The following is a 26,478-nucleotide window of genomic DNA, read 5'->3' on the forward strand; positions in this document are numbered from 1 at the left end:
GTTTCTGAGAGGTGGTACCCGTCACACTGTGTTATACCAAGTTCAGCAGGTGCCTGGCGAAGGAAAGACGTTACAGAGAAAGAAATGCATTTAAAAACCCAAGAGTACAAGTGGATAAAGGATACTCAAGGAAGTCAATGCTCGGGAGCGAGAAGCTGACAGTACTGATACGGAAGATGGGCTGACTGTCAGAAACAGATTTGGCCGGGGATCACAGTCAGCCCCAAACTAGGGAGCACTTTGAATTCCACACTGAGCCTTTTGTGTTTTGTCTCAGTGGCACTGTGAAGTGACGGATGTGTTTCAGGCAAGGCTGGAAGAAGGAACAGTGACGTGCTCCCTGCAGTTAGGGGTCCCCTGGACAGTGTTTCATAGGCATCCTCATTGTTTACTACCATGATTAATTTTTCATCTGTGAGCCCACTGTTCTAGCCTTCCTCAGTGAAGCAAACGATAAAAATACCTGTGTCTCAGGTTAGAAGTGTGTGTGTGTGTGTGGGGGGGCACCATTAGGTTCCAATAGATAGCACCAATCAAGTTGTTACACAGATTCATTGGTTAAATTAAATTAGTCACAAAACCCAAAGTCGTGAATCTGGGAAAGGAACTGAGGGGTGAGGAGTATTGACAAGGATGGGAAGGACATAAGAGAGGGTGTGGAGTGAATAAATTATATACATATAAGAAATTTTTAACTAAAAATAATCAATAAAAATGCAGGAGTCAGCCTCAGTTCCTTGCTTTCCTGCACAACCTGCATCCAATCCATTGGGGTGTTCTCTGAGAGATCTTCTGCATCCATAGCCTGGATAATTGTGCGTTCCTCCTGCTTAGCTTCCTCCTGCCCGTAAATGTCTGCTAGAAACTGGAGGAATCTTTGAAAACAACCAGATTATGCCAGTCTCCTGCCTCAACATTCTTGCTCATGTTGAGAGCTCTCAGTGACCCTTGAACTAGCATCCCAAGTCCTCAGGGTGGCCAGGGGAGTCATACATCCTCATCAGCCATCTGGAGCTCAGAGTGCTCACCCTCGTCAGCAGACCCTGGTCTTCCAAGGGTTTCTAGGGATTGCTAAACTCTTCCTACCCTAGTCTTATAGGCTTGCCACGAGTGCAGTGAGCAGTGTCCACATGCTGCTTCTCCACTTCCAGCTTAAATGCCAATTTCAGGTGGCACTGTGGCAGATTCTCAATAATCTCTCTCTCTCTCTCTCTCTCTCTCTCTCTCTCTCTGTTTATGGATGTGTGTGTGGTGTCTGTGTGTGTGTGCGGATGTGTGTGGTGTGGATGTGGTGATTGTGTGTATGTATGATGTGGAGTAGTGTGTGTATGTATGTATGTGTGTGTGTATGTATGTGTGTGTGTGTATGTGTGAGTGGATGTGTGTGTATGTGTGTGGTGTGGATGTGGTGTTTGTGTGTATGTATGGTGTGGAGTAGTGTGTGTGTGTGCGGATGTGTGTGTGCGGATGTGTGTGGTGTGGGTGTGGTGTTTGTGTGGATGTGTGGTGTAGAGTATTTAGTTTATTTTTCTTACTAAGATGCCTGTCCTGGGAGAATGTGAGCGCGCCTGCACTTCCCTACTCTACCACATCCTAACACACGCTGTGCGAGCTTGAGGAAGTGCTTGGTGACTGAATTATTGAATAAAAGGGTGCCATTTAATCCCCAAGAACAAGACTGTTGGTTAACTTGTCTCTGATTTTTTTTAAAGGGAGGAAATGAGGGGGAAACATCAGTTTACCCCTTAAGTTTTATCTTTTTCCTCTCTCAATAGTCAGTTACTCATTGTCCTGGCGAGTTCTATGTCAACTTGACACAAGCTGGAGTCGTCTGAAAGGAGGGAGCCCTGCTCTTCTTCAACATTTATTTGGATCGAAGTCACATATTTGAAAATCCGTTCTTTTCTTTTGTTAGTGAAAGGACAAATTGTATTGAAACCACTGACAGCCCTGTAGTTTACCTTCTTGATTAAAATTAACGTGGGTTTGCATCTTAAAGATGAAAGCCGTTTAGTGTTAAGTTCTCATGGCCAATTTGAGTTCTGTGCCTCGGCAGAAGGAACACGGTGGCCCTGATGTGTAAATAATGAGAGAAGCCATAGCTGAAGATCAGAAGCATCAGAGATGTGGGGAGCACTGTTCTAAGGATGTCACACACACGCCTTTCACTTCCTAAAACTACTGCAGGAGACAGACATTACTGTTAACCCTGCTCTCCAGATGGAAGAGCAGGCTTGGAGCTTTGATTCACACAGCTGCCTGGTAGATAAAGACATTTGTATCCTGTGCTCACTGGCTGAACCGTAGATCACCTCACACATTGCTTTCCTACTGCACTGCTGTTATTTGCTTTGGTGCCTTAATCTTGTGTGTGTGTGTGTGTGTGTGTGTGTGTGCGTGTGTGTGTGTGCGTGTGTGTGTGTGTTTGTGTGTGCTGTATGTACACGAGAGTATGCTGGTGCATGTACCCCTGCATCCTGCATACCTGTGCAAAGGCCAGAACGGTGTTCCAAGGCCTCCCTCTCTTACTCTCCACCTAACTGCCTTGAAACAGCCTGTCACTAAAAGGGAAGCTCTCCATTTTTGGTTAGGCTGGCTGACAACAAGCTCTTGTCTCCACCCCTCAGTGCTTGGGTGGCAGGCATGTTTGACTTTTTTACCTCGGGATTATGGGTTGCAACTCAGGTCCACATGTTTGCAGAGCAAAATCTTACCCACTGAGCCACTAGACCTAAACCTTGGTTTTATCAAGTAAATATATATAGGACATAGATCTACATTTATGTCCTATTATATGAACACGAGATCCAGTGTGATAAGTGCTGTTAATATATCTTGTATGTTTCAGTCTCTCAGAAGGGATTGGCATGTATTTCTAAATGATGGAGAGTTGTTTCAAATATCATGTAGTAGGTAATGCACCCCTAAGCAAGAACTATAGTCAATTAGTAATCGTAATTTTTCTTCGTATGAAAAGTATGGGAACACATGGGCTTTTTGCTTTCAACTGAGCTTTGACAGGTTAGCTCAGATGATTAGAAAGGCAAATTTGTGAGGTCTTGGTAAGATTCGGAGGCTCCCAAGTGTTATCTCAGTGAGCACTGGCCATTACCAGTTTTCCAAATTCAAGCAGGCACTCATCTAGCTACCAGAGTCATGTGAGCTTTGGCAAGCCAACAAACCCGCTGAGCTGTGTGGGCGGGGTGTGGCTACAGGACCTGAATTGAAAGGCTGGACACACCTAAGCCAGGAGACCTGTGATTCTTGGATGCTTAGCTGGAAGGAGTGACAGGTGGTTAGGGGCCTGAGATCCAGGAACAAAGGAGATGGATGGCTTGGGGGAAGGGATCCCGGAAGAGGTGAGATGGCTCCTTCAAGCACATCTCTGAGTAGAATGGGAAGGACCATTTGCAATGAATTCACTCGAACTTCATGGGGTGCCTGGCTGCATCTGAAAACAGTTCTAGTCTGCTGCTTCTGTTTCCCTGCTGAGGTCCAGGGCTGGCCAGAAGATTCTTCTGGCCAACGGCTTCTTACCAGGGATACACTGAGGAACCCTATAAATAGTGATGATTACAGATATTAATAAGAACTAACATTTATTAAACTGATATTATGGGTCAGGCACAATTTGAAGCACTGCCACACGAAGCAAACCCTCTAGGGAAAGTTTTTATTAGCCACACCCTGTTCCTCATTGCGCACCTGTTGCAGGCAAAGCGAAAGCAGCTATGAAAGCTGCCCAAGAGTTCAGATAACACAGAGAAAGGGTGTGCTTGGGGGCAAGGGTTCAATCTGAAGGAATTTGGCTCCAGATCCCGGGCACCAAGCTAATATGTGTTTTTTCTTATGCTGCTATTTTAGTATATTCATTAAGAACTCCTTCTCTCTGGATATAAGAGAAACACTGGATTTGCTACATTGTTTCGAATACAGTATGCCAGTGTCTCCAACAACAAAGTCTTGTTGATCTTTCAGTTCTGTCTCAGGATTCCAACTGTATACAGTTCCATAAGCAGCTGTCTTCCTTCGGAAGGCCTCCATGTCAAGATTCTGTTGGGAATGGACAAGAATTAGGTTTTAGCTTTTGATCTACCAGGAGAGGTTATTAACTACCTTATAAATATCCCATTCACATTTAAAAAAAATATTTATTTTTACTACTTTAGCATTATGTGTATGGGTGTGTATGCGAATGCAGTGTCCACAGAGACCAGAAGCAATGGAAGCAACTCTTCCAGAGGCAGGAGTTACACACACACACACACACACACACACACACACACACACACACAATCTGAAGATATTCTTGTAGATCATTCAGACGGGCCACCTCTTTATAGCTGTATTATATTCCGTTTGAGAGATGATGTTTCATTTAACTCATCTCTCGTGAACATTCATTTCTACAAACATCCCAGAGATGAAATTCTCAGAGCAAAGAATACACATCAGTCATTTGACTGTATTGAGTTTTCTTTCAGGGGAACTTTACAGTAGATGATGTTACCGACTAATAATTGTATGAGCAGCCAAGTCAACCTGAGCTGGGAGGTGAGGTGCATTGCCAAGAACAGCATTCTTCCCTTCATGGGCGCACGGGTGCTCCACCTACCCCTTGAATCTCCTTTGCAAAGCCCCAACCTTAGGCCAGGGAGATCTTTTCTGTTCTGTATTATTCAGATGGCTGCATATATGGGGGACTTTATAAGCCCCATCCACTAACTCCTTGTTGGAATTGTCAGTTGTCCTCTTCTGTGACGTTCCCCAACAAGGGCTCCACCAAGTTACCGAAGCACTGGCCTTCCCTTGGCACTTACCACCGAGGTCAGACGTCCCCTGACAAGATGGGAGGAAGTGGCTTTGCCCGGTGAACACTCAAATAAGTTAGCCTCTGACCAACTATAGCAGTTCCTCACGGGCAAGGAACTGCTTCTCAGTTTCTAGTCTGCTCCTGGTCAACTTCCAGGGGCGAGCCCTGAAATCCTTAGTGACTCTATTGTCTGGCTTTGTCATTGTGTTCTAGAGAGATGATGCACCAACTTGGTCCACCCCAGTGGATGTCTGCAATCTAGGTTTCATAATAAGTAACTCTCCTTTGTTCAGCTTCTCGGTGTACTGAGTGGCTTTGCACGTCAAGTTGACCTAGCAAGAGTCATCAGAGGAAGGAGCCTCAGCTGAGGAAATGCCTCCCTGAGATCCAGCTGTCAGGCATTTTCTCATTTCGTGATTAATAGGGGAAGGCCCAGCCCATGGTAAGTGGTGCCATCCCTCCCTGGGCTGCTGGTCCCAGGTTCTAAAACGAAGGTGGGCTTGCTGTGGGAGTTCCCTCTGTATGCTGTGATTACCATTAATGAATAAAGAAACTGCGTTGGGCCTATGGCAGAGCTATAGGGGAACAGAGTTAGGTGGGGAAAACTAAACAGAATGGTGGGAGAAAGAAGGGTGGAGTCAGAGAGAAGCCATGAAGCTGCTGCCAGAGACAGACACGCTGCAGTTTTGCTGGTAGGCCACGAGTCTTGTAGTAAAATATAAAATACTGGAAATAGGTTAAATTAAGATGTAAGAGTTAGCCAATAGGAAGCCAGAGTTAATGGATCAAGCAGCAATTTAAATAATATGGTTTCTGTGTGATTATTTTGGGTCTAAATGGCCGTAACGACCAAGCGGCCTTCTTCAACATGGGCTGAGCAAGCCAAGGAAAGCAAGCCAATAAGCAGCTGCCCTCCACAGTCTCTGCATCACCTCCTGCCTCAGGGATCCTGCCCTGTTTGAGTTCCTGTCCCGACTTCCTTCAGTGATGAACAGCAATGTTGAAGTGTCAGCCAAATAAACCCTTTCCTCCCCAGCTAACCTTTTGGTCATGGTGTTTCGTCGCAGCTATAGAAACACTAACTAAGTACCAGCTTTGATCCTTGATTTTCAGAGCATTCTCCTAAGATTTCCTAGTAGGGAGGGTGGGCGCTCAGTGCCACTGTGCCAGACCTGGAAACGAGGTGGCTGAACACCACTCAGCGATTTGATGACAGGCAAAATGAGCTCAATGGGACAAAAGAAACAGCAGTGAGAAATACATATGGCGGTGTCTGGAGAGACGGCTTGCCAGGGAAGAGCGTGAATTGCTCTCGTATATATTATATTTCACATATGCTTTGGGGGGATCCTTCTTTGAAAAGAAAATGAAGGTTGATACAGATTTCCTATCCCATTGCCAAAGACTGTAGCAGGGTTGAAATGCCAAGTCAGGTTCGAAGACTTAACCAGGCCCTGCCCTTGTGTTCTGTAGCTGGCCCGGTTGCCATAGCTACCGCAGGAGCGGAAGGGTGAGTATTTGTGTTTTCCATTTGGAAAGATCACAAGGGACATTGGCAAGGATGGATGAAAGGTGACTCATACCGAGAATGGCACTTCGGGGAGGCTTTATAGCAGCCCTGGTGAGAACTGACAATGCCCAGAAGGCTTTGGTCCTCAGCCTGCTCAGGAGGAAAGTATGGGATTCATTCAGAAGCAGCAGCAGCAGTAGCAGCAGCAGAACCTGGCGATGACCGCAATGGAACTGATGACAGCCAACATCATGTCCAACATCAGCCCCAAGTTTTAGGCTTGGATTCCTCCATGGAAAGTGGGGCTACTCACTTAGCAGGAAGAAACGGAGGATGGGACGCTGTAGGGGCGATGGCGGTGGGAACAGGCTTGAAAGGACTTTGGACCTCTGAAGCCAAGACCTCTACAAGCAAGTGGGAATCCCCGGCCCAGGATTCAAGGGAGGTTAGCCAGCCATAGAGCCAAGAATCTGGGAGAGCTCCCCGCAGCCTGAAGGCCAGCTCTAAGCTGACCTCCTCTTTGGAGTGAGTGCAGCCTCTTCTCCACAGTGTTTCCAGGGATTCTTGCTAGAATGCCATCAGCAGAAACTATTCAGGCAGTGTCTCCTCACCCAAATGCCACAGAAATGAAAAGTGAAACCACGGGACAGGCATGAAAACCAAAGCAAACTCCCTTCTTAGAAACACTTTCTTTGTTTGGGTCTTCAGTTTCCATTTGTGCCAACGTAGCTAAACGACTTTGTTTTATTTTTTTCTTCCGAGGAACCTCCTTATCTGACCGCAGGGATTTCCCTCTGGAGGAGAAGGAAGACCCTAAGACCTCAGAACACAGGAACCTTCCTGACTGTCATCCTTGCTAATCCCTGATGGGAAATTTAGCCTCTCCGGTCCAGACTCCAGGTGTGAAAATCACTATGAAACCGTGGATGCCTCCCATTCATGAAACATCCCATTTACAGCTGTTCAGACTGAAAACAAGAAACCACATTCTGGGGTGAGGATGCAGTCATTCTGAATGACCTAGTTATTTTCCTGCGATTCAAAGGAACTTAAAAAGAAAGTCACCTTACTGGGCCAGACGTCCTTTACTGGCCACTTCAAGAAAAGGAGAAACGGGGCCAGGGAGACAGTTCAGTAAGTGGAGGCACTTTTAAAAGTTTGACAGAGAAATAAAACATTTCTAAAAAAGAAACACGGAGACAATCAGGACTGAACTATGAGGAGAAAGTAGAATAGGAAACAAAAAGTTTTGTCTTCTAACAAATAAATGTTCTTTCTCTCTGATTAGACAAGAAATCATATAGATGTATATATATTTGCAATGTATGTATGTTTATATACACACACAAACATATTTTCCTTAAAGTCTGTAGGAGGCAGAACCTGGAGCCTCAGGCAGGCTAGGCAACTGCTCTACTCCCAATCACACATTCAGTCCGCTTTTCAAAATGGATCCCATGATCCAATGGTTCTAGCATCTGCATCTCACTGTACGCATCTAGAGAACACACACAGTTGGCAATGTGAGATACATTTAATTCTTTTTACATTTAGGAAATTGTGGAAATAATGTTATTTGCAATTCTTTAAACTTAGGGCAGAAAATTTGAGGCCGGCTTAAACATGAGGAGGGAATATGTCGTTTTGTTTCGGGGAAGGGGGTTTTGCAAAGAGCTTCAGAAGCGGCCCAGTGGCACAAATGTACACACGTGGCCATCAAATACTGATCCTACGGTTACTGTGAGGCTTTGGGAAATGCCCTTCTTACCCCCTAGATATATTTCCCTTTCTGCAAAATAAAGATCACACCAGCTTGCCTTTCCTTGTTCTTAGGAAAATTCTGTAATCATGAGATAATGAAGTGTTGTGAAAAGACCTGAAGTGTTTCCTGGGGGTGAGATGAACATCTCTGGGAAGTTTCAATAACTTTTTGGGCTGTAAGAATACCAGTTAGTTCCCCAAAAGAGGTAAATGAAAGATCACCTTATTTCTACCTGTGTTCTGGACTGACTCCCCACCTGTCCCAGGATCAGTTTGGCCATTTGAACACTGAAAAGCAACCTAAAGCCCCAGGAGAAGACACGCTTCTGCAGGGGGAATCCACTGTCTGTCGAGGCAAAATCCAAAGTCTCACCCTGATGATCAACAGGAACAACCAAAAATGTACACAAGACAGCCAGGAAGTTGAAACCCTCTTCTCAGATGGCCTGCAAAAGCTCAGCCACCTACACTCAAAACCATTGATGAAGTTCTGGGTATTGTCACTCTCGTGTATGTTTGGATACCTGAGGAGAGTTAGTTCACAATACGTGATGCATTTCCTCTTTAAAAAAATGCCTAAAAATTTGTAACTCATTGATAAAGCACGCTAGGTTCTGATACTTAGTATGTCTAATGTACTTTAGAACTAAGTTTTGTTCAAGATCTTATGAAAAGATTGACTGCCTTACAGAGGCTTGGGAATGCCTTCATCTGAGAAGACGTGAAGTGTGGGGGCCAGTAAGATGGCTTAGGGGGTAAAGGTGCCTTCTGTCAAGCCTGATAATCTGAGTTTAACCCCCAGGACCCACCAACCTTGGAACGTGTGGGTATACACACACACACACACACACACACACACACATTTAAAAAAGAGTAATTTTAAAGCATATATAAATTTTAAGCAGGTGTGTTTGCCTCAGAACTTATGGAAGGAATGATGCAAGGAAACTGAGAGGTGAGCAGTAGGATTTCCCAGCAGGATAATCCAGGGCATCCATTCATTCATTCCGTCCTGTAAATTTTATATTTATCTAGATAAGTGTCACTTGCTGGAATGGAAACAAAAAAGCAAAGACAAAGGATGTTCCCTGGAAAACCTAGACAATGAAGGAGCAATTACTGAAAGAGGAAGACAGTGGAAGCAGAGGGGACTAAGCCAGAGAGGGAGGGAGGAAGGGCGGGAGGGAGGGAAGAGAGGAAGGAAGGAAGGAAAGAAGGGAGGAAGGAAGGAGGGAAGGAAGGGAGGGAGGAAGGAAGGAAGAAAACAAACCAAATTAGGAGGGGACTATATTGAGGAGTCTGTAGGGGAGAAATGTCATACATATATAATGATATATGTATATGACATGTTTTATTGTATGTACGCAGGAAACATGACACAGATGCTTGCAGAGGTGTAATTGATAGCAGGACATGAATCTTATTCCCAAGGTCTTAAAAAGAGACTTTCACCTCTGGCAGCTTCCTGCCCCGGATGCCTCCCTGGGAGAAGATTCTGAATGCTAGTAGCCTGCCAGGCCTGAGTTAATACATAAATACGTGAGTTAAAAACAGACAAGTCAAAGACAGATTGATTTACTTGAGCAACTCTCTTGGTGTCCGAAAAATAACTTGAAGCAACTTAGAATAATAATGCAACAGAGTCAAGACTGTTACCTGGAGCCTTTACTTGGTGTGTCCGAGACAGACTGCAAGTCTTACTCATTGCTTCCTGGAAGCGCGTGCCGTGACTGCAGCTTTATCAAAGAGCATCAGGGAGAGCCGAGTATTCCTGGTACCGACGTCACAAAGATGCATCTGTCTTGTGCTCCTAAAGCTGTCATTGGATAACACGACAAATATTAGTAAATGTGAGTTCTGTCTGGACTTAAAGAGAGTTTCAGTGATTAATGCTGTCTCGCCAAGCATTGATTGGTAGGAGAAATGTGTTCTTCTCAGAATCTAGATTTATTTTCATATAATTAATGAATTAAATTTCTTCTGCGACAGGGCCTCATGTGTCCAAGGGCAGCTCCAAACTCCCTGTGCACTTTACCATGACTTTGGACCCCTGAGCACCCTTCCTCTACCTCCCAAGTGCTTGCTAACATGTCTCTTTTTATGTGACCCTGGGGGTGAGGCCAGGACCTTGTGAATGCTGGACAAGCTCCCTATCAGAATTCCCTAGAACTATTGATTTTTTTTTAAGCCAGGTTCTCATTATGTATCCGTGGCTGGTCTGAAGCCCTCTATAGCCCAGGCAACTTTCAGACACTTGACACTCCTCTGACTCCCAACTTTTGGAGCTGTAGGTGTGTACCACCATCCATGGATGAATCAAGACTATTTTGAAGTCTTAGAAGGAGTGTGGCAGAAATCAGGTCAGCTCAGCACACAGACGAAGCTAACATTTGCTTGGCTATGAATCCCCTCGGTCTGTGTAAGGAATCCTTATCCTCCCCATGGCCTTACCATTAACTTGCTTCATCCGTTTGATTACTTTTATCGGCCTGGTCCCTACATGCTTTCGTGACCCCTGGCATGATGTGTGTAATCACGGTATTCCAAGCTTTCACGTTATATACTATGAACACACAGAATCACTTTGATGTCCTCTTCCCTTCTTTGCAGATGTCTCTAATACTAGTCTCATTAAACCTATCTTCTGTTCTCGTACAGAATTTTGGAGGATGAGGTCCTCACATAGTTCACCCTCTTTCTGATCTTGGCCGCAAGCTCTGTGGGGCGAAGCCATTGTTTTCCTAATGCTTCCTTATCTGCAGTGGGTTGAGAACTGTCCCTATTTGTGATGCCACGCGTAACTGGCCTGGAAACCGAAGCCCAAGGAATTCCCACCGAAAACCCTTTCCGTCTTTAGCTTGGGGCAAATCTGAGTTGGGAATGGCAGTGAGTACTGGTCTTAGAACTCTGAAGAAGTCCTGAGGTCTGCCTTTCATTTTCTGGTGCGCTGGGAAAGCAATGCTACTGGTCTGCTTCGTTGGAAGAAAGGCAGCTGTCTGTGTTTGTATATGAGCATCTTCCCTTCAGTTTCAAAATTCTGAGCAGGGTGTCCATCTGGACTCAGCTTGTCCGTCCAGAGGGTCCCGGCACGCGGCGTTAAGGCATTTGTGATGTTTGACAGGAGTAGTCAATAGCGTAAAGACACAAACCAAGGCTTCTATGATTCTGTAGCCCCGAGTCCTACACAAAAAACACGATTGAGGAAATGATACATATATGCATACTAAAAAAAGGAAGTGGGTTTTTTTTTTTAATGGCTTAGCAGGGACAGTCTTACTACATTATTGACACATCATCTATGCAAATCAGGGGACTAAGCTGATTAGAAAGGAAACAAGAAAAACAAAAAGCAAGGCCAAGAATTTAGAATCAAAAGGAAGATGGTTTGCCTAGGGCTCTTTTATATACGATGCAAATGAACACTAAGCTTGAAGTGTGGCCAAAATACGGCATTAATCAGCCCCTTAGTGTTCTCTTTTTTATTACTGGTTTTGTCTCTTTTTTCCAAATTACATTGATTTATATTTCTCAAATGATGTTTGCGTCAGTGTTTGGGAGGAGACAGGCCCCAAGATCAGCTTGGGGAGGGAGCATTCAAGACTTTTCACTACACCTCTGTATGCTAGGCAAGTTCTCCCCACTGGGCTATAGTCAAGCCTCAGCAAAAGAGGCTTCTGGTTGCTTATATGCCGCCTACAATATGCACAATCAACCAACCATGTTGACAAATGCCTTCTGGATCCTGGAACTGGGTGGGCTCAGGTCAGTGGGTACCACTGTGCTGACTAGAGACTGTTTCCTTGGCATCTGCAGACTGATGAAAGGTAGGCTTTCATCTTCCGGCTCTCTCACCAACAGGTTTCATCCAGCAATAGGTTGCTTGGCCTGACGGTTCAGTGTACCAAGGTGTGTTTAGAGGAAACTGCTGTGGCGAGGCCCCAGATGAAGCTGACATGGCCTAGAGGTGCCACTGGGTGCCCAGGCCTTGCATTGAGTTACACTTCCATTCTCCCGAGTCCGTATGCTTGGCTAGGTTCCTTCTTCTGCTCTTGGGGGAGACCTGACCGTTGAAGCTGTGTTTCCATACAAACCCCAGACTCTACCTTGCATTGTGTAACACTCTGCTTGGGAACTCCAGAAAGGCCCCCTCTTGGTTTAGCCGGAAGTGGGTTTATGACTCTCATGGGCTGACTTACAAACATCCCCACCTCCAGTGATTTTTCTAAAGCACTCATTACTTCCCTTAAAGAGTTGTTTAGTAGGGGACCTCATAGGCAAAGAACTGTGGCCAACTGGAGAATGCTGAGCATGGAGAAATGTTTTTTCCAGGGAAGAACCTCCCCTCTCAACTGGTTATCTAAGACCATGCAATCTTCCTTGAGATTGTGAATATACAGGCGACATTGTACAGACTGTGTTTATGTAAATAGGAATACATATATGTATAGCTATACATGCATGTGCATATATACACATACACACACATACATACATATATACACACATATATACATGTATATATGTATATATATGTATATACACATGTATATATACATGTGTGTGTGTATAGTGAAAAAGAGGCCAAAAATTTGAGAAAGAAAGAGGATGGATAAACAGGAGGGCTTGGAAGGAAGAAAGAGAATGAGAGAAATTATATAATTATAGTCTAGAAAATGGTACTGAAGAAGTTGCTCAGTCTGACAGAGCTGCCTGGTGCTCCGTCCTCGGTCTGACCTGTATCTGAGATAGTGACATACTTTAAAATAAACTGTCTGATCATTGGGGGCGTCTTTTAGTTCACGGGAAAAAGGAAATGGATGTTTCGTGATAAACAGAAAAGCCCCGTCTCCTGATAGCATCCTTACTGTCTTCTCTGTAAACTGTTTGAGAGGTGATGGGTGCTAGGTCCATTAAAATGCCACGCGTAACACACAGCAATGCTCAGGAACCAAAAGAGCCCACACATAAGGTGAGATGGTGTGTCACTACTGGCTGTGATTTCCTCTAAGAACTGACATCAGGAAGGAGGTAACTTTATGAAGCAGAAAATTAAGGGACCCATTTCTACCCTCACTGTGCCTTACTGTGGTCAGAACACATACGTCTAGTTTCTAAAAAGCCAGAAAACAAAGTATTGATTAAATATAAAGGATGAAGGAATCTTGTAAATAATGAGAACTAAAGTTGAGTCCGGACTGTGAAACCAGAATCACTTTCCCCATAACTATCCCCTGTCTACTTTGTGCTTTAGCCTCGTGCAGGGAAATGGATTTCCTAACCTTTAAAGCAAGGACCTGCGCAATGGCTGGAGCCGAACGGGAACCTGGAAGAGAAACGTACAAAGAAGTGTGTTCTGCAACTGACCACTCTTGGCAATTCTTTGTAAACCAAAGCTGCAGACGGGAACGCTCTTTGGCTTCTTATTTTCATTTTATCCAGTCAGTTGATTAATTCATAAATTGCTGATATTATTTCATACTGACAACCGACTCAAAGCTTCCACTAAAATATCCGGAAAAACTCATCACCCCAACCTATGTCAGAATGAACGCGCCATGTTGTGGTGTGGACGAAATGAGTGAGCGTCAGTGCAAATGGCATTTTTGTAGTGCTCAGAATTCAGCTGGGACCGAAATAATCAGTGTGGTCGCAAAGACTAGAGGGATCTAGGCTTTCCACGATGGCTATCAGACACCTCCTGCAGTCATAACATCATTATACAATCTGGATCCTTATTTCTAGGAAGGATTGTTTGTTCATAAATCTTGCCTTCATCTTCTTTTGGTTTCTGCCCCAGGGGCAGAAGACAGAATGGGAAATGGGATTTAAACAAAGGCGGGGAGGTTAGTGGATAGAAAGCGTGACTCATTTCCCAGAAAGATGAAACACTGTGGTATATTGGTTAACAGTTTGTTCTCAGAGGCCAGAACTGGTTTTCTAGGTCTTTCTTCAGTATGGTTGCCCTTACTGAGGGCCTATATTTGCTGGGGTAGCACTCACTAAAAACAAAAACAAAAACAAAAAACAGATCCAACTAAGAGTATGTTAGTTCCGATGCCATTTTCTCTTCCTCACTCCTGTAACACCCGAAGGGGAAGTCTACTAGAACAGCAGGCCGCGAATCAGGGTTCCACGCTCCTTCCATCTTGTGGCTCTGACATCTTCTAGGGCCTTGGGGTTGCAGCTGGTGTGAGGAGCAAGATGCTGGGGCCGATCCTCTTCAGTGCCTAAGCTGCAGCTAAGACACATCACAACCACTCACTCACAATTTATAGTGAAAAAAAAATCAATTAATCATGGAGTCAGTCACCTTAGATAGGGAGCTGGGAAAGTCTCTGTCTGATGAGCCATAACCTAGGGACAATTCTGCAACGATGGACATAGAGAGGCATGGATTTTAGTAGATGGATAGCTATATTTGGGATGGGCATACTTATTAGAGATGACAGATTCAGTAGAAGAAATCAACAGATATTGGTTTAAGGCCAAGTACTTAAGGGAGAAAAATGAACCAATCACTGTAATTAAGCCTGACACCCGCGAAAGTAACCCAAGCGAAAGCCAGTCTACAGGGCACATCCCTTAGCTAAGAGGCACTGCCCATTAGGAAGAGGGGAGAGGGGTCAGTTAATCCAAGCGTCTTCAAGTGAGGACAGTTGTCAGCTCGGTTCTTTGCTGAGAGCTGCAGTTACTCAAGTGGTGCAGGATTGCCTCTGCTCTTCAATGAGAAACGGAAAAGCCTGACAGACCTCTTGTAGACTACGGAGGTAGGTGTGAAAGTTTCATTCAGGCTCGGTGTTTAATGATGAACTGAGCTGTGTGTTTGTCAGACGGAGGTCTAACGCTGTCGCAAAGCATCGAACGTCTCTGCAGTGGCCTTCCCTGTGCTAGTTCCCTGTACTCTGAGGTGGAACCCGACACAAGGGGCAATGGGGCAGTACAGACTAAAAGGCAAAACATATGACGTAGTGGCAGGATTCTGGAAAGCTAGCCCAAGGAAAGGGAGAGGCCGAGTAAAGCCCGTGCCAGCGGCGCAGGGATTTTACACAGCTGAAAAACAATAGCTTGGACCCATGGTTAAATGGCGGGGACGCACAGTTAAAAAAAGAGTGCCTGAACGTTGGCAGAAATAGACGGAAATGGAAATTACCACGTAGAGCAAAACAGTGCAGACTCAGAAGCAAACACCGCATTCCTGTATTTAATGCGTGTGCACTTCCAGGGTCAAAGCAAGTCGCAAAGTGCTGTTCTATGGAACCCTACTTTGTAGGAAGGAATCGGAACACAAAGCCTGTATCTGTTTATGCAAGCACAGAAGAAGGGTTATCCAAGTACACCCCATGGCCTGGCACGGATATTTGGGAGGAAGACTGAATATGGATATGTCTGGATTAATGTTTTCCTTGAGCATCTGCACTTTGTACATTCAATGGTTCTCATCGTGCTTCTGATGAGTGCCGGGTGCTTTTATGGATATGGTTGTTCTGTCCAGTCTTGGCAGTGGTTCCAGAGATAGCATTAGCAGATGACAAGACACAGAACCTCAGTAGCTCTCTTGAGATTACACCCATAGGAGGCTGTGGAGCATTTCTTAGGGCCTGGGTACTCTTGAGTGCCCCCTCCCACTCTTCATATGGGAAAGAGAGGCGGTGAATTATCTTTGACTCAGTTCACCCAGCTGGCTTAACTTGCAAGCATCCTAGTTCATGTGGGAAGGGTGACCTAGTGTGGGTAAGGATGCTGCTGAGATTAACCCAGTCTTCGTTGGCACACCTCAGCAGAAGGACCGAGAAGACCTTGAAAGACTATCATCGGAGGCGTGTCTCCTGGGGCAAGGAAATGGCTTGAAACTGAAGAGCACAGGCTTACCTTTGAAATTCTCAGGGGTGTTGAGAACCACTTTCATGTTAGCAAGACTGACCGGGGAGTGTCTTGAGAAACCTCTTTTGGTGTAGTCTCACGTCTTTTTCCTTCCTGAGTTGGGTTCTTCAGTGATAGCTATGGGCTGGGGGGGTGGCTGAAGAGGCTGTGGATTTCTTCAATTGTGTAGGTGTAGCTACGGGGAGTGCATAGCTTAAGACAGAAGACCTTCCTCAAGTTTATTGGAGTCGGTTAATTCTGGCAAGGGTTTTAAAAGTTAAGACTGTCTTTCTGGGCAAGTGAGCTTCGGTGTCAGCTCCAGCTGCGGGAGTTGGAGCGGGAGGCTTAGACAGCCGAACTACTCTTTCTTGCTTGGGCAGAGGCATTTTTTATGCTTTTTCTAAGTTCATACTCTCCCAAAGGCGCAAAATAATAGCCTGAAAAACATAGTCACTTGACACCAAAAAAACGTGGTTTAACAAAAGCAAGAAAATAAATTCCATGATGGGGGGGGGGTGTTCCTCAACATGAGCACTTGGGTGATGTGGGATATCCCTCTGTATGTATGTGATTACCATTGATAAATAAAGGAACTGCTTTGGGCCTACAGCAGAGCTATAGAGGAACAGAGCTAGGTGGGGAAAACTAAGCTGTATGCTGGGAGAAAGAAGGGCGGAGTCAGAGAGACACCATGTAGCCCTGCCAGAGACAGACGCAGGAACTTTAGCCTGTAAGCCACAGCCACATGGCCACACACAGATGAATAGAAATGGGTTAATATGTAAGAGTTAGCCAATAAGAAGCTAGAGCTAACGGGCCAAGCAGTGATTTAATTAATACAGTCTCTGTGTGATTATGTTGGGGCTAAGCGGCCAGGAACCAACAAGTAGCTCCCCTCCTCCAACACTTGGGGACCTTCAGCAGGTTCCACGGGGCTGCTGAGATGGCTCAGTGGGCAAAGGCACTTGCTGCCAAGCCTGGTGACCTCAGCTCAATGCCTGGAAGTCAGAGTGGAAAGGGAAGAATCAGCTCCTGAAAGTTGTCCCGATTCCCATCCATGCACTGCAGCGCCTGCCCACTCACCCCCATCAATCAGTGTTATACTACTAGAGAGGGCGAGGCTGTAGTAAGACCAGTGTACACAGCTGCATGTGAGAGCCATAGGCCTGCCCCGTGGGAGCAGCAAAGGGCCAGCAGATCGCTGACTTCTGCTGTGGGCTTGATAACATGGCAGAGAGAATTCGGTAGAGTTCAATAGTCAGCAGCAATCAGGCCTGGCCACACTGGGCCACAGTTAGGGATGCATGCTTTTTTCTATTTGGAATGGAAGTGTTGACTAAGACCGTACAAAGTGATGAGTGTTACAACCTAAGATGGTCCATTTTGCTAAACATGAACCGCGGTGATGCCTTCTGTGACTTCCGATGCTTGATTCCTTCTGAGAAAAGGGGATGGGATTATGGTATCTAAAGTCTTGTTGTAGTGATATTTTGTTTGCGCTTTAACAAATAAAGCTTGCCTGAATATCAGCGTGCAGAGCTAAGCCCACTAGAGGCCAGGCAGCGGTGGCACAGACCTTTAACCTCAGACTTGGGGCACACACGTTATCTCTGTTAGTTCAAGGCCACCCTGGGCTACTTGAAATGGATCCAGTCTAAAAGAGAAACAGCTCACACAGAGGTGATCCCAGCACTTGGGAGTCACAGGCCTTGAATCTCAGCACTGGGGAGTTGGAGACAGGAATGATATGGCTGGGCAGCGAGAGGAATATAAGGCAGGAGGAGACAGAAGCTCAGTGCAGTCTGAGGAGGCAGTCTGAGGATAGGATTGCCCTTTGGTCTGAGGATTGGCAGAGGTAAGAACTCTCTAGTAGCTGGCCACTCAGCTTCTCTGATCCTCCAGTTTTCACCCCTGCTAGCTGACTCCAAGTTTTTATTCTTAAAACCAATTAGAATCCATGCTACATCTTGCCTTATATTGTGGACTTCACAGAGAAACCAGGTGACCGAGGGGTGAAGCTGGGCTTCACCTGATGGTTTTTTTTTAATCTGCCTGTACACACTAGCTAATGAAGGGTACACTCTGACTCTCTCCTTACCAGAAAACAGCCTACAACCTCCTTTAGAGCTCATAAACTTTGAGATCAGTGAAAATGCTTCAAGAATGATAAGCAGCAAGAAGCAGCCTTAGAAACACAGTCATCACGTTGCATGGGTTTTCCCGTGGAGCCTGGACAAATGCCTGCCTTTACTTCAGATAGGGCACCAACAACAGACCAGCAAAATGATCCTACCTGTGTCTAACCTGATGAACCAGGGAGTTGAATTAGAGGGGCCATTTGCAGATAGCTACATCCCCAACGACAGTCCTGCCAATGCCCAGCAACTACTATGTGTTCATACATCCCCAGGCAGAGGGGCGTGCTCAGTGAGCCCCCCCCCCCCCGACCTTCAGGAGAGAATGCCAAAGGGCCCAGTCTTGTGCAGGGAATCACAGGCCCGGAGTTCCACAAAAAAACTGCCAACATTTGTCAGTTTGTCTATGTGGTAAACTGGTAAATGTTTTGATCGCCTCGGATTGCCTAGGCCCCAACAAAATGAGCAGTCATTAAAGAGGTGGCCACGTTCCAAGTGGGCAGCTTAGTCGACCCCGGAAATGCCGGTTCTGACATCCCCCACGTTCTGTTCTCTCTCCTGCCTTGCCGCCTTTGCAACAACTGGCGGCTTTCACTGACGGGAGATTTCTGGTGGGGATCCAGCTGCAAAGGGACAGGGGTCAAGAGGCCCGGCCAGTTTTTGTTAGTGAGTCAAAGGACGTATCATATGAAACAAACTTTTAATTTTTATTTTACATATTTATACATAAAACTTTCAAGGAACCACGTGGATCCAACAGAATGTTAATAGCACGTCTAAGAATGAACCTCCGGTAGTCCAACATTCACGAAATGTTGAGAACTGATTAAAATATACGTAATATGGAGAGCTATGACTTCACTACGAGGCAGGCATGTATTTTGACTTGTATAGCACCGTCATTTACAGTTCCGCTTCAAAACTACGGTGGAGAATGAAAGGAGTCAATGGTAAAATACTGCTCCAACTTAAAGTCTCTAAACAATAAAATAAAGTTTAACTGCTCTCTCCTTATCCACGGTTGTTGGTGGTGTAAGTACTGTACATTTCTTGTAACAACAGTTTATTAAAAGGCCTGATATTAAGTGGTACGAGTAAGAAAATTAAAATAAATTAAGAAGCGAAGGCCAGTCACGGGACAGTAAGCTCGGACGTTACCAATGACTAACACTGATGTCTGTTTTCGAGCCGCCTTTAGCAACAGCGGTTTTTTTTTTTTTTTCACAACCACAGAAGCAAAATAAATTCTAGCTCGTCCTCTGGAGGATGACCCCTTTCACTTCGCGGGCATTTTCTCTGCCAGGTGCTTCTGCTGACTCTCAGCATGTCTGCAAAATCAAGAATACGATTACTCAGCACGAAGATCTAGACTGCTTTTCAACCAACAGTTACAACATATTCGCGTGAAACACACACAAGCCTGGGCAGAGCACTTCCTTCAAGCTCAACCCACTCGCGTGAAACACACGTGAGCCCGGGAAGAACACCCTCTTCAAGCCTAGTTAGAAGCGGCTCACAGGCATGAGTCCTGTTCCACCTTTACTGTTAAAAGATGTCAAGAGGCGAGCATCTGGGATCCTTGCATCGATAAATACTGAATCTGTGTTTCCTACACGCCAGGCATTGCCCCCGGGGCTGAGGAAGGTTGTGGGGTCTTTGGAGAGTGAAGACAGTCAGGAAGGGAACCCATGGTGAAGGAAGAAAGAACAGAGAGAAACCGGACATTAAAGGTGGCACCGCAGCTTGACAGGAGCAGGAGGATGTCCCAGCAGGTTACTCCAGAAAATAAAAAGGTAAAACAAGTCAAAACCAGGTGCTGCAATTGAGTGGCTGGGTGTTAGCTGAGCAACCATTTAAACGCACATAGATTTGAGGCATTAACTGAGGCTGACAGGAACCTGGAGCCAGCTATCTAACTTGTTCTTATGAACGCTTACGTCAAATACGTGCTGTAAAGCTCTCTGTAGATGTATTTCCCGTGTTAGCATAAACGCCCCATCCCCAGCTAATCCAAAGAGCATAGTTACGACAATAAAACAGGGCCAAAGAGGGTGCAATGTGAAACTTGGCCAACCCAGAAGGTGGGCCATGCGGACCCAAGGGGAGGGATGGCCAGGTTCTTGGCGACCCCTGAGCAGACACAGCCCAAAGAACTGTAGGATCTGTAGGCTGCAAAAGTGAAAAGTTTTGAAGAAGGATTTTAAGAAATGACAAATTGTGAGAGATGAAGGCCGTGGTTTCTAGCTGTCATCAAGGTTTGAGGACAACATGTGTGCTGTCTGGACGTGGGGAGCCGGTGACGCCACGCCTAAAGCCCTGGTTTCACACAGAATGCCTCCTATCTGTGGTGCGGAGAAGACAAACCACATGCAGTTTCAAAACCTGGGGCAGTGACAACAGCATCCTTGCCACACGCAGAAACTCAGGAACAAGCGGCAAGGCACATTTAGCAATCAAGGAGCCCAGGGAAAGGCTGTGTTTTGTGTTTGGCTTTCCCTCCCCTCACAAAGAAGGCCATGGCCCTGTTGCTGGGTATGAAGAGCTATGGATCATTTTCATAGTGCAGTCTGTGTGCATCTCGGGCAAATTCAATTCGAGAAACATTCTGGTGTTCTGTGATGGAAGATTCACTCCAGCTAATTGAATCACAGTTCTGGTTTTAACACACATCTACACGCTTGCGTGCACAGGTGCACATCTCAGGAGACTTTCTGCAAAGGGAAGAAAAAGGAGCAGCGAACGGCTTCAGAAAATAATACGTGCTATGTGTTCTTTTGGGACATATATAGGAAGGATTTCATTAAAGTTTTAGGAGGGAAAGGATTTCAATAAACTCCTTCATTAATCATTTTTACACTTTAGCCCTTTACAAGATGTGCATCATCTGAGCCTTGCAAAAACTTCTTTTTTACAAGCAACCATTACGGAGGACATACTACAAGCATGGCAGGCCCGGTGCTAGGCTCTGGAGACACAATAAAGAATTCAGATATTATCATCTCTGCTTTCAGGGCAGAGAATTTATCGTCATCTGGGGAGAAATGGCAGACCACTATAACAGCGTGACAATACTCACAGGGAGGGTGGGCAGTGGCCAGGACACAGAGGAGAGACACAAGCTGGTCTTGGCATCCTGACAGCTGGTGCCACTCTATAAACACCCATCATGGGCTCGTGTGTGAGAAACACGGCAGCATGAGGCCTGTCTCCGGGGATGGTCACAAGCACTCCAAGGTCACAACAGTTGACCAGAGTTAGGTGGTGGTGTAGGGTGTCCTGGTAGTCAGCACAAGAAGACAATAACTACCAAGCAGTAAGCTCTTGTGGAGAGGGGCAGAGAGAACTTAAATAGAGACGTAAGTGATTTTCAAATTACCTGGAAACTTTTAAGCCCAATTCCTAGTCATGAGCAAGAGCTGGGCCACATAACAGCTGGTGTCTCTTTGTGGCACCCACCACGTGGCGGCGCCCACCACGTGGCCATTCCTGTACTAGGAACAACAGAATGGAGTGGATGAGGGTCAGCTGCCTTGGGGGGCACAGTTTTGCAGGATGAAGTCCTTCTAGGCTAGAATTGTTGCCCTGGTTTAGAGGAATGTGCAACAAGTCCTCGCGGAGTGACAACTGTCAACATTCCTGGCCTTGGAGAGGGCTCAGTGAGTACAGGGTTCATTTCGAGAGTGTAAGGACTGGAGTTTCGAACCCATGGGCCTTGTTACCTTTCACTATTGACCTAACACAGCCTGGAGTTATCTGAGAAGAAAGCTTTGGCGGAGGAATTGCCAAGATCAGATGGGTGGGAGATGTCCCCATTGTTAATTGATGCAGGAGGGCCCAGCCTACTGTGGGTGGTGTCATTCCCTAGGCAAGTGGTCCAGGACCATACGACGAAGCGAGCCCAGCCTGAACCTGAGTGAGCTGGACAGTGAATGAGCCAGCAAACAGCGTTCCTTCATAGTTTCTGCCTTAGAGTTCTTGCCCTGACTTCCTTCAATGATGGACTACAATCTGTAAGATGATATAAACTCTCTCCTCCCCTAAGTTGCCTTGGTCATAGCAATTGTTGTAGCAACAGAAACAATAGAAACTAGAATGTCACAGAAAGCTGGACATGGTAGCATGTTGTGCAGCCCCAGGACTGTTCCCATGAGATGGGAGCTGGAGATAGGGGAATTTCTGGAAGCCCAACAGAGAACAAGAGATCCTGTCTCCAACAAAGAGGAAGACAAGGGCAGACACTCAAGGTTGTCCTTTGACCTCTACATGCATGGTGGAGCATAGGCATTCCACGCCCCAACCACACAAATAATGCGTTTCCTAAATGGGACCTTGGGCCTCTTCCTCTCTTCTAAATGGCAAATGCCAACAGCTGTTTGGTGAGTTAGGTACAAAAGTAAGGAATTAAGCCCCCATTAAGCTAATTCTTGCCTTCTGTGACAACTTCAGTTCAACTTCGTTTGCCTAGACTGACCTGGTTAAGTCTTCTATGTCCACCAGCATGGCATCTTGTTCTGTGTGCAGCTCATCTCGGATGAGGAGCAGCTGGACCAACTCTTCATTCAAACCTGGGCCAAGAGAGGGAACGTTAAAAACCAGATCAACAAAGGCCTCAACATAAAGCCAGCCACACTGAACCTCAGAGAAGAGAACGTGGCAAGTACACTTGAACGTGTGGCACAGGAGACCATCTCCTAAATAGAACCCCAGTAGCCCAGACACTGAGAGAAACAATTAATGAATGGGACCTCCCGAAACTGAGAAGCTTCTGTAGAGCAAAGGACATGGTCAGCAAGACAAAAAGGCAGCCTACAGATTGGGAAAAGATCTTCACCAACCCCACATCAGACAGAAGTCTGATCTCCAAAATATACAAAGAACTCAAGAACAAATATCCAGTAAAAGAACAAATAATCCAATAAAAAAAAGGGGGGTACAGACCTAAACAGAGAACTCTCAACAGAGGAATCTAAAATGGCTGAAAGACACTTAAGGAAATGCTCAACATCCTTAGTTATCAGAGAAATGCAAATCAAAACAACTCTGAGATTCCATCTTACACCTGTGAGAATAGCCAAGATCAAAAACACTGATGGAGAGGTTGTGGGGAAGAGGGAACACTCCTGTACTGCTGGTGGGAGTGCAAGCTGGTACAGCCCCTTTGGCTATCAGTGTGGCAATTTCTCAGATAATTAGGAAACAACCTTCCTCAAGGACCAGTAACACCACTTTTGGGTATATATCCAAAGGATGCTCAATCGTGCCTCAAGGACATGTGCTCCACTATGTTCAAAGCAGCATTGTTTGTCATAGCCAGAACCTGGAAACAACCTAAATGCCCCTCGACTGAAGAATGGATTAAGAAAATTGTGGTACATTTACACAATGAAGTACTACAGATCAGAAAAAAATAGTATCTTGAAATTTGCAGGCAAATGGATGGACCTAGAAAGCTATATTAAGTGAGGTATCCCAGACACAGAAAGACAATTATCACATGTACTCACTCATAAGTGGTTTTTAAACATCAAGCCTACAAATCACAATCCCAGAGAACTTAGACAACAATGAGGACCCTAATAGAGACTTACATGAATCTAATCTTCATGAGAAGTAGAAAACAAACAAGATCTCTTGAGTAAATTGGGAGCATGGGGACCATGGGAGAGGGTTGAAAAGGAGGGGAGAGGCAGGGAGGGGAACAGAGAAAAATGTAGAGCTCAATAAAACTAATAAAAAAAAAAAAGATCAAGCCACACCCAAATCAGAACATGCAATTATGTATGGCCCATTATGCATGTTCACAGACACAAGTGAGTGTGTATGTGTATTAGAATTAAACATCGTAGGAAAGAATCTTTTTCATTTTTTATGTGTATGTGTACATATGTGATTTGCATGTTTGTATATGTATAATTTTGCATGTAGAGGTAGGTGCACAGCCACCCATGTGAAGGCCCAAAATTTATGTCGGGAAAGATTATCAATTGCTCTTCCACCTTGAAAATAAGGCCTTGTAATCAAACCCAAGCTCACTCACACAGTTAGTCCTGCCAGCCAGTTCACTCTAGGAATCTGCTGTCTCTACCTTCTGAGGTGGGATTACGGGTGGCATTGGACCCACCCAGCAACCACACAGGTTTCTGGGGATCTGAATTCCAGTGGACTCTTATATTAGCTTCTTATATGTGCAGATGAAACACCCATTGGAGCAACACGACCTGTCTGTAAAATTAAAGAGGCGCCAAAGAGGAGAATAAACCACGGGCTGAGTATCTTCTACCCGCAATGTTCAGGACCGGAAATGCCTCTTCTCGCTATGTTTTTGGAGTCTTGGAGTATTTACACAATTATTTAGATGATTATATAATATAAAAGATTTGATCAATTAAGCGCCCTTAGACCAAAATATCAAACTCTTTGGCTATTTCACAGCATTTTAGATTTAGAAGTACCCAACCTGTATTTCCAGTTCCTTCATAATACAGTCAGAAGAGAAACCGCTAGCCACTAGAAGAACAGTTTGCTAGGAAAAGCAGGGCTTTGGAGGCTGGAGAGACGGCCCAGTGATTAGGAACAATTGTTGCTCTTGCAGAGGACCCGGGTTCTGTTCCCAGCATCTACCTGGCAGCTTACAACCACATGCAAGTCCAGTGCCAGGAGACCCGATACCCTATTCTGTTCTCTACAGGGACTGCACGTATGCAGTGTGCAGACATACATGCGGGTAGAACAGTCATACAGATGCGATCAAAACAAAATTAAAAACTATGTGCTTAATAGATGTCTTTCAAAGAAAAGTCAGGGCTTTGAGGAAGTGTGGAGAGCAGGTCTTAGGTGATATTAATTTACGCACCCTTCATCTTTAGGAGCTTCCCACTCTCTAGTGGTACTATATGTGACACCTAGCGGGGAGAGGAGGGCACATCCAGAATGCCCAGAGCCTTCACAAGGCTCTAGGGAAGGGTGTTGCTCTGGGAACATTGTCTGAAATACTGGAAAGTTAAATTTCTGGTATAGCAGGATGTGTAAGATGTGAAGAAAGACATCCGGAAGACAGTCTAGTAGAATATTCCCGTGCCCTGGCCCTTATGGGCCATAAGCGTATGAATATGGAAACATTTCTAGCTCCCACCTGACATTAGTGGGCTGGGTCAACATGGCTCAGGAAAAAGCAAAGAGTTCATACTTAGAGAGGCGGAGAGTTATAGCTGCTAGGTCCATACACACGGGAAAACACCCACTGAAGAGACCTGTGAGCTAAGAGACAAAGGGAGGGAGTGGGTTTGTTGTGATGGGCCCCTTGCACGTGTTTTCAGAGACTCTGCCTTCAAATGAGCCCTCTGTGTCTTCAGTTTAGAAGAGATCAAATCTTGTAGGGGAAAAAAAAATCACACATAGAGCTCTAAAAACTCTACGTGCTCCTAAAAAGCAGCAGACAGCAACTTTGTTACTGAAAAGTCTAGAGAGAGCTGTTTGGGTGGTAAAATCCTGCACGTCCTTTCAGCCCTTGATGAGTGATCAGACAAAATTAAAGTTAATTTACATCTGTGAATCTAGGGTTTCAAAATTAAAGCCCTAAAAAGCCAGATGGTGGTAGCACACACCTTTAATCTTGGCAGAGGCAGAGGCAGGCAGATCTCTGAGTTCAAGGCCAGCCTGGTCTACAGAGCGAGTTCTAGGACAGCCAGGGCTACACAAAGAAACCCTGTTTTGTAAAACAAACAACAAAACACAACAAAAATGTAAAAATCCTAAATCCTCTGGATTGTACAACAATACTTCCTAGGCATCTCAGTTTTTATTTGGATCTAGCGGGGGGAAAAAAATATCTTTCTCAGCTGCTCCTGGGCGGCCTTCTCCACCACCACCCAACAGAGTGCCTGCACATTAGAACCCTTAGTGCACGGGAGATTTCTTTTGCGCCCACCCCAGCCCTGTATTAAGCTTCAAACTTTCTATTATAAAAAATTTCAAACTAACGTAACGGCAGGGAAAACTGTTTAACGAATCCCCACAGACTCCATTAGGCGTCAACAAAGACCAGCTTGAATCATCGCTCTCCTGAGTCTCCACGAGCATTTTACAGCAATTACAGAAACATACGGTCTTGTTTGTAAATGTGCGTCTCTAAAAGAAAGAGCTTCTAAGGCTCATAAGATTCCCACGCCTTTAGCAAACCTACAATAATAACAATAGCAATAATATGTCTGTTTGAATGCATCTGATGGTATTTCTCTTCTCTCCTGGATTTCCTTTCAATCTTGTAAATCCATAGGATTATACAGTCATATTCCAGGGGCTGGAGGGATGGGAACATCATCCGGCTGACCATGCTGCCTCGTGGGGCCAACCACTGCCTGCCCTCTCCAGTGAATGCCACCCCCACCAACTTGCCACCC

The 26,478-nt window shown here is 45.4% G+C and overlaps 1 protein-coding gene across 5 annotated transcripts in view; it reads right to left on the reverse strand.

Annotated features, from left to right (window-relative positions):
- Positions 1–18,765: 18,765 nt before the first annotated feature.
- Schip1 (schwannomin interacting protein 1) overlaps positions 18,766–26,478 on the reverse strand; it is a 726,814-nt gene continuing 719,101 nt past the window's right edge. For all 5 annotated transcript variants that reach the window (XM_048424584.3, XM_087899462.1, XM_048424585.3 and 2 more), the window contains 2 exons: positions 22,551–22,644; positions 18,766–19,407 (listed from right to left, as the gene is read on the reverse strand). In XM_048424584.3, the coding sequence (XP_048280541.2) occupies positions 19,356–19,407; positions 22,551–22,644 (146 nt within the window). In that variant the 3' untranslated portion in view covers positions 18,766–19,355. The remainder of the gene's footprint in view (positions 19,408–22,550; positions 22,645–26,478) is intronic.

The sequence above is a fragment of the Myodes glareolus genome, chromosome 20, assembly GCF_982192425.1.
Source record: "Myodes glareolus chromosome 20, mMyoGla1.1, whole genome shotgun sequence".
Lineage (NCBI taxonomy): Eukaryota > Metazoa > Chordata > Mammalia > Rodentia > Cricetidae > Myodes > Myodes glareolus.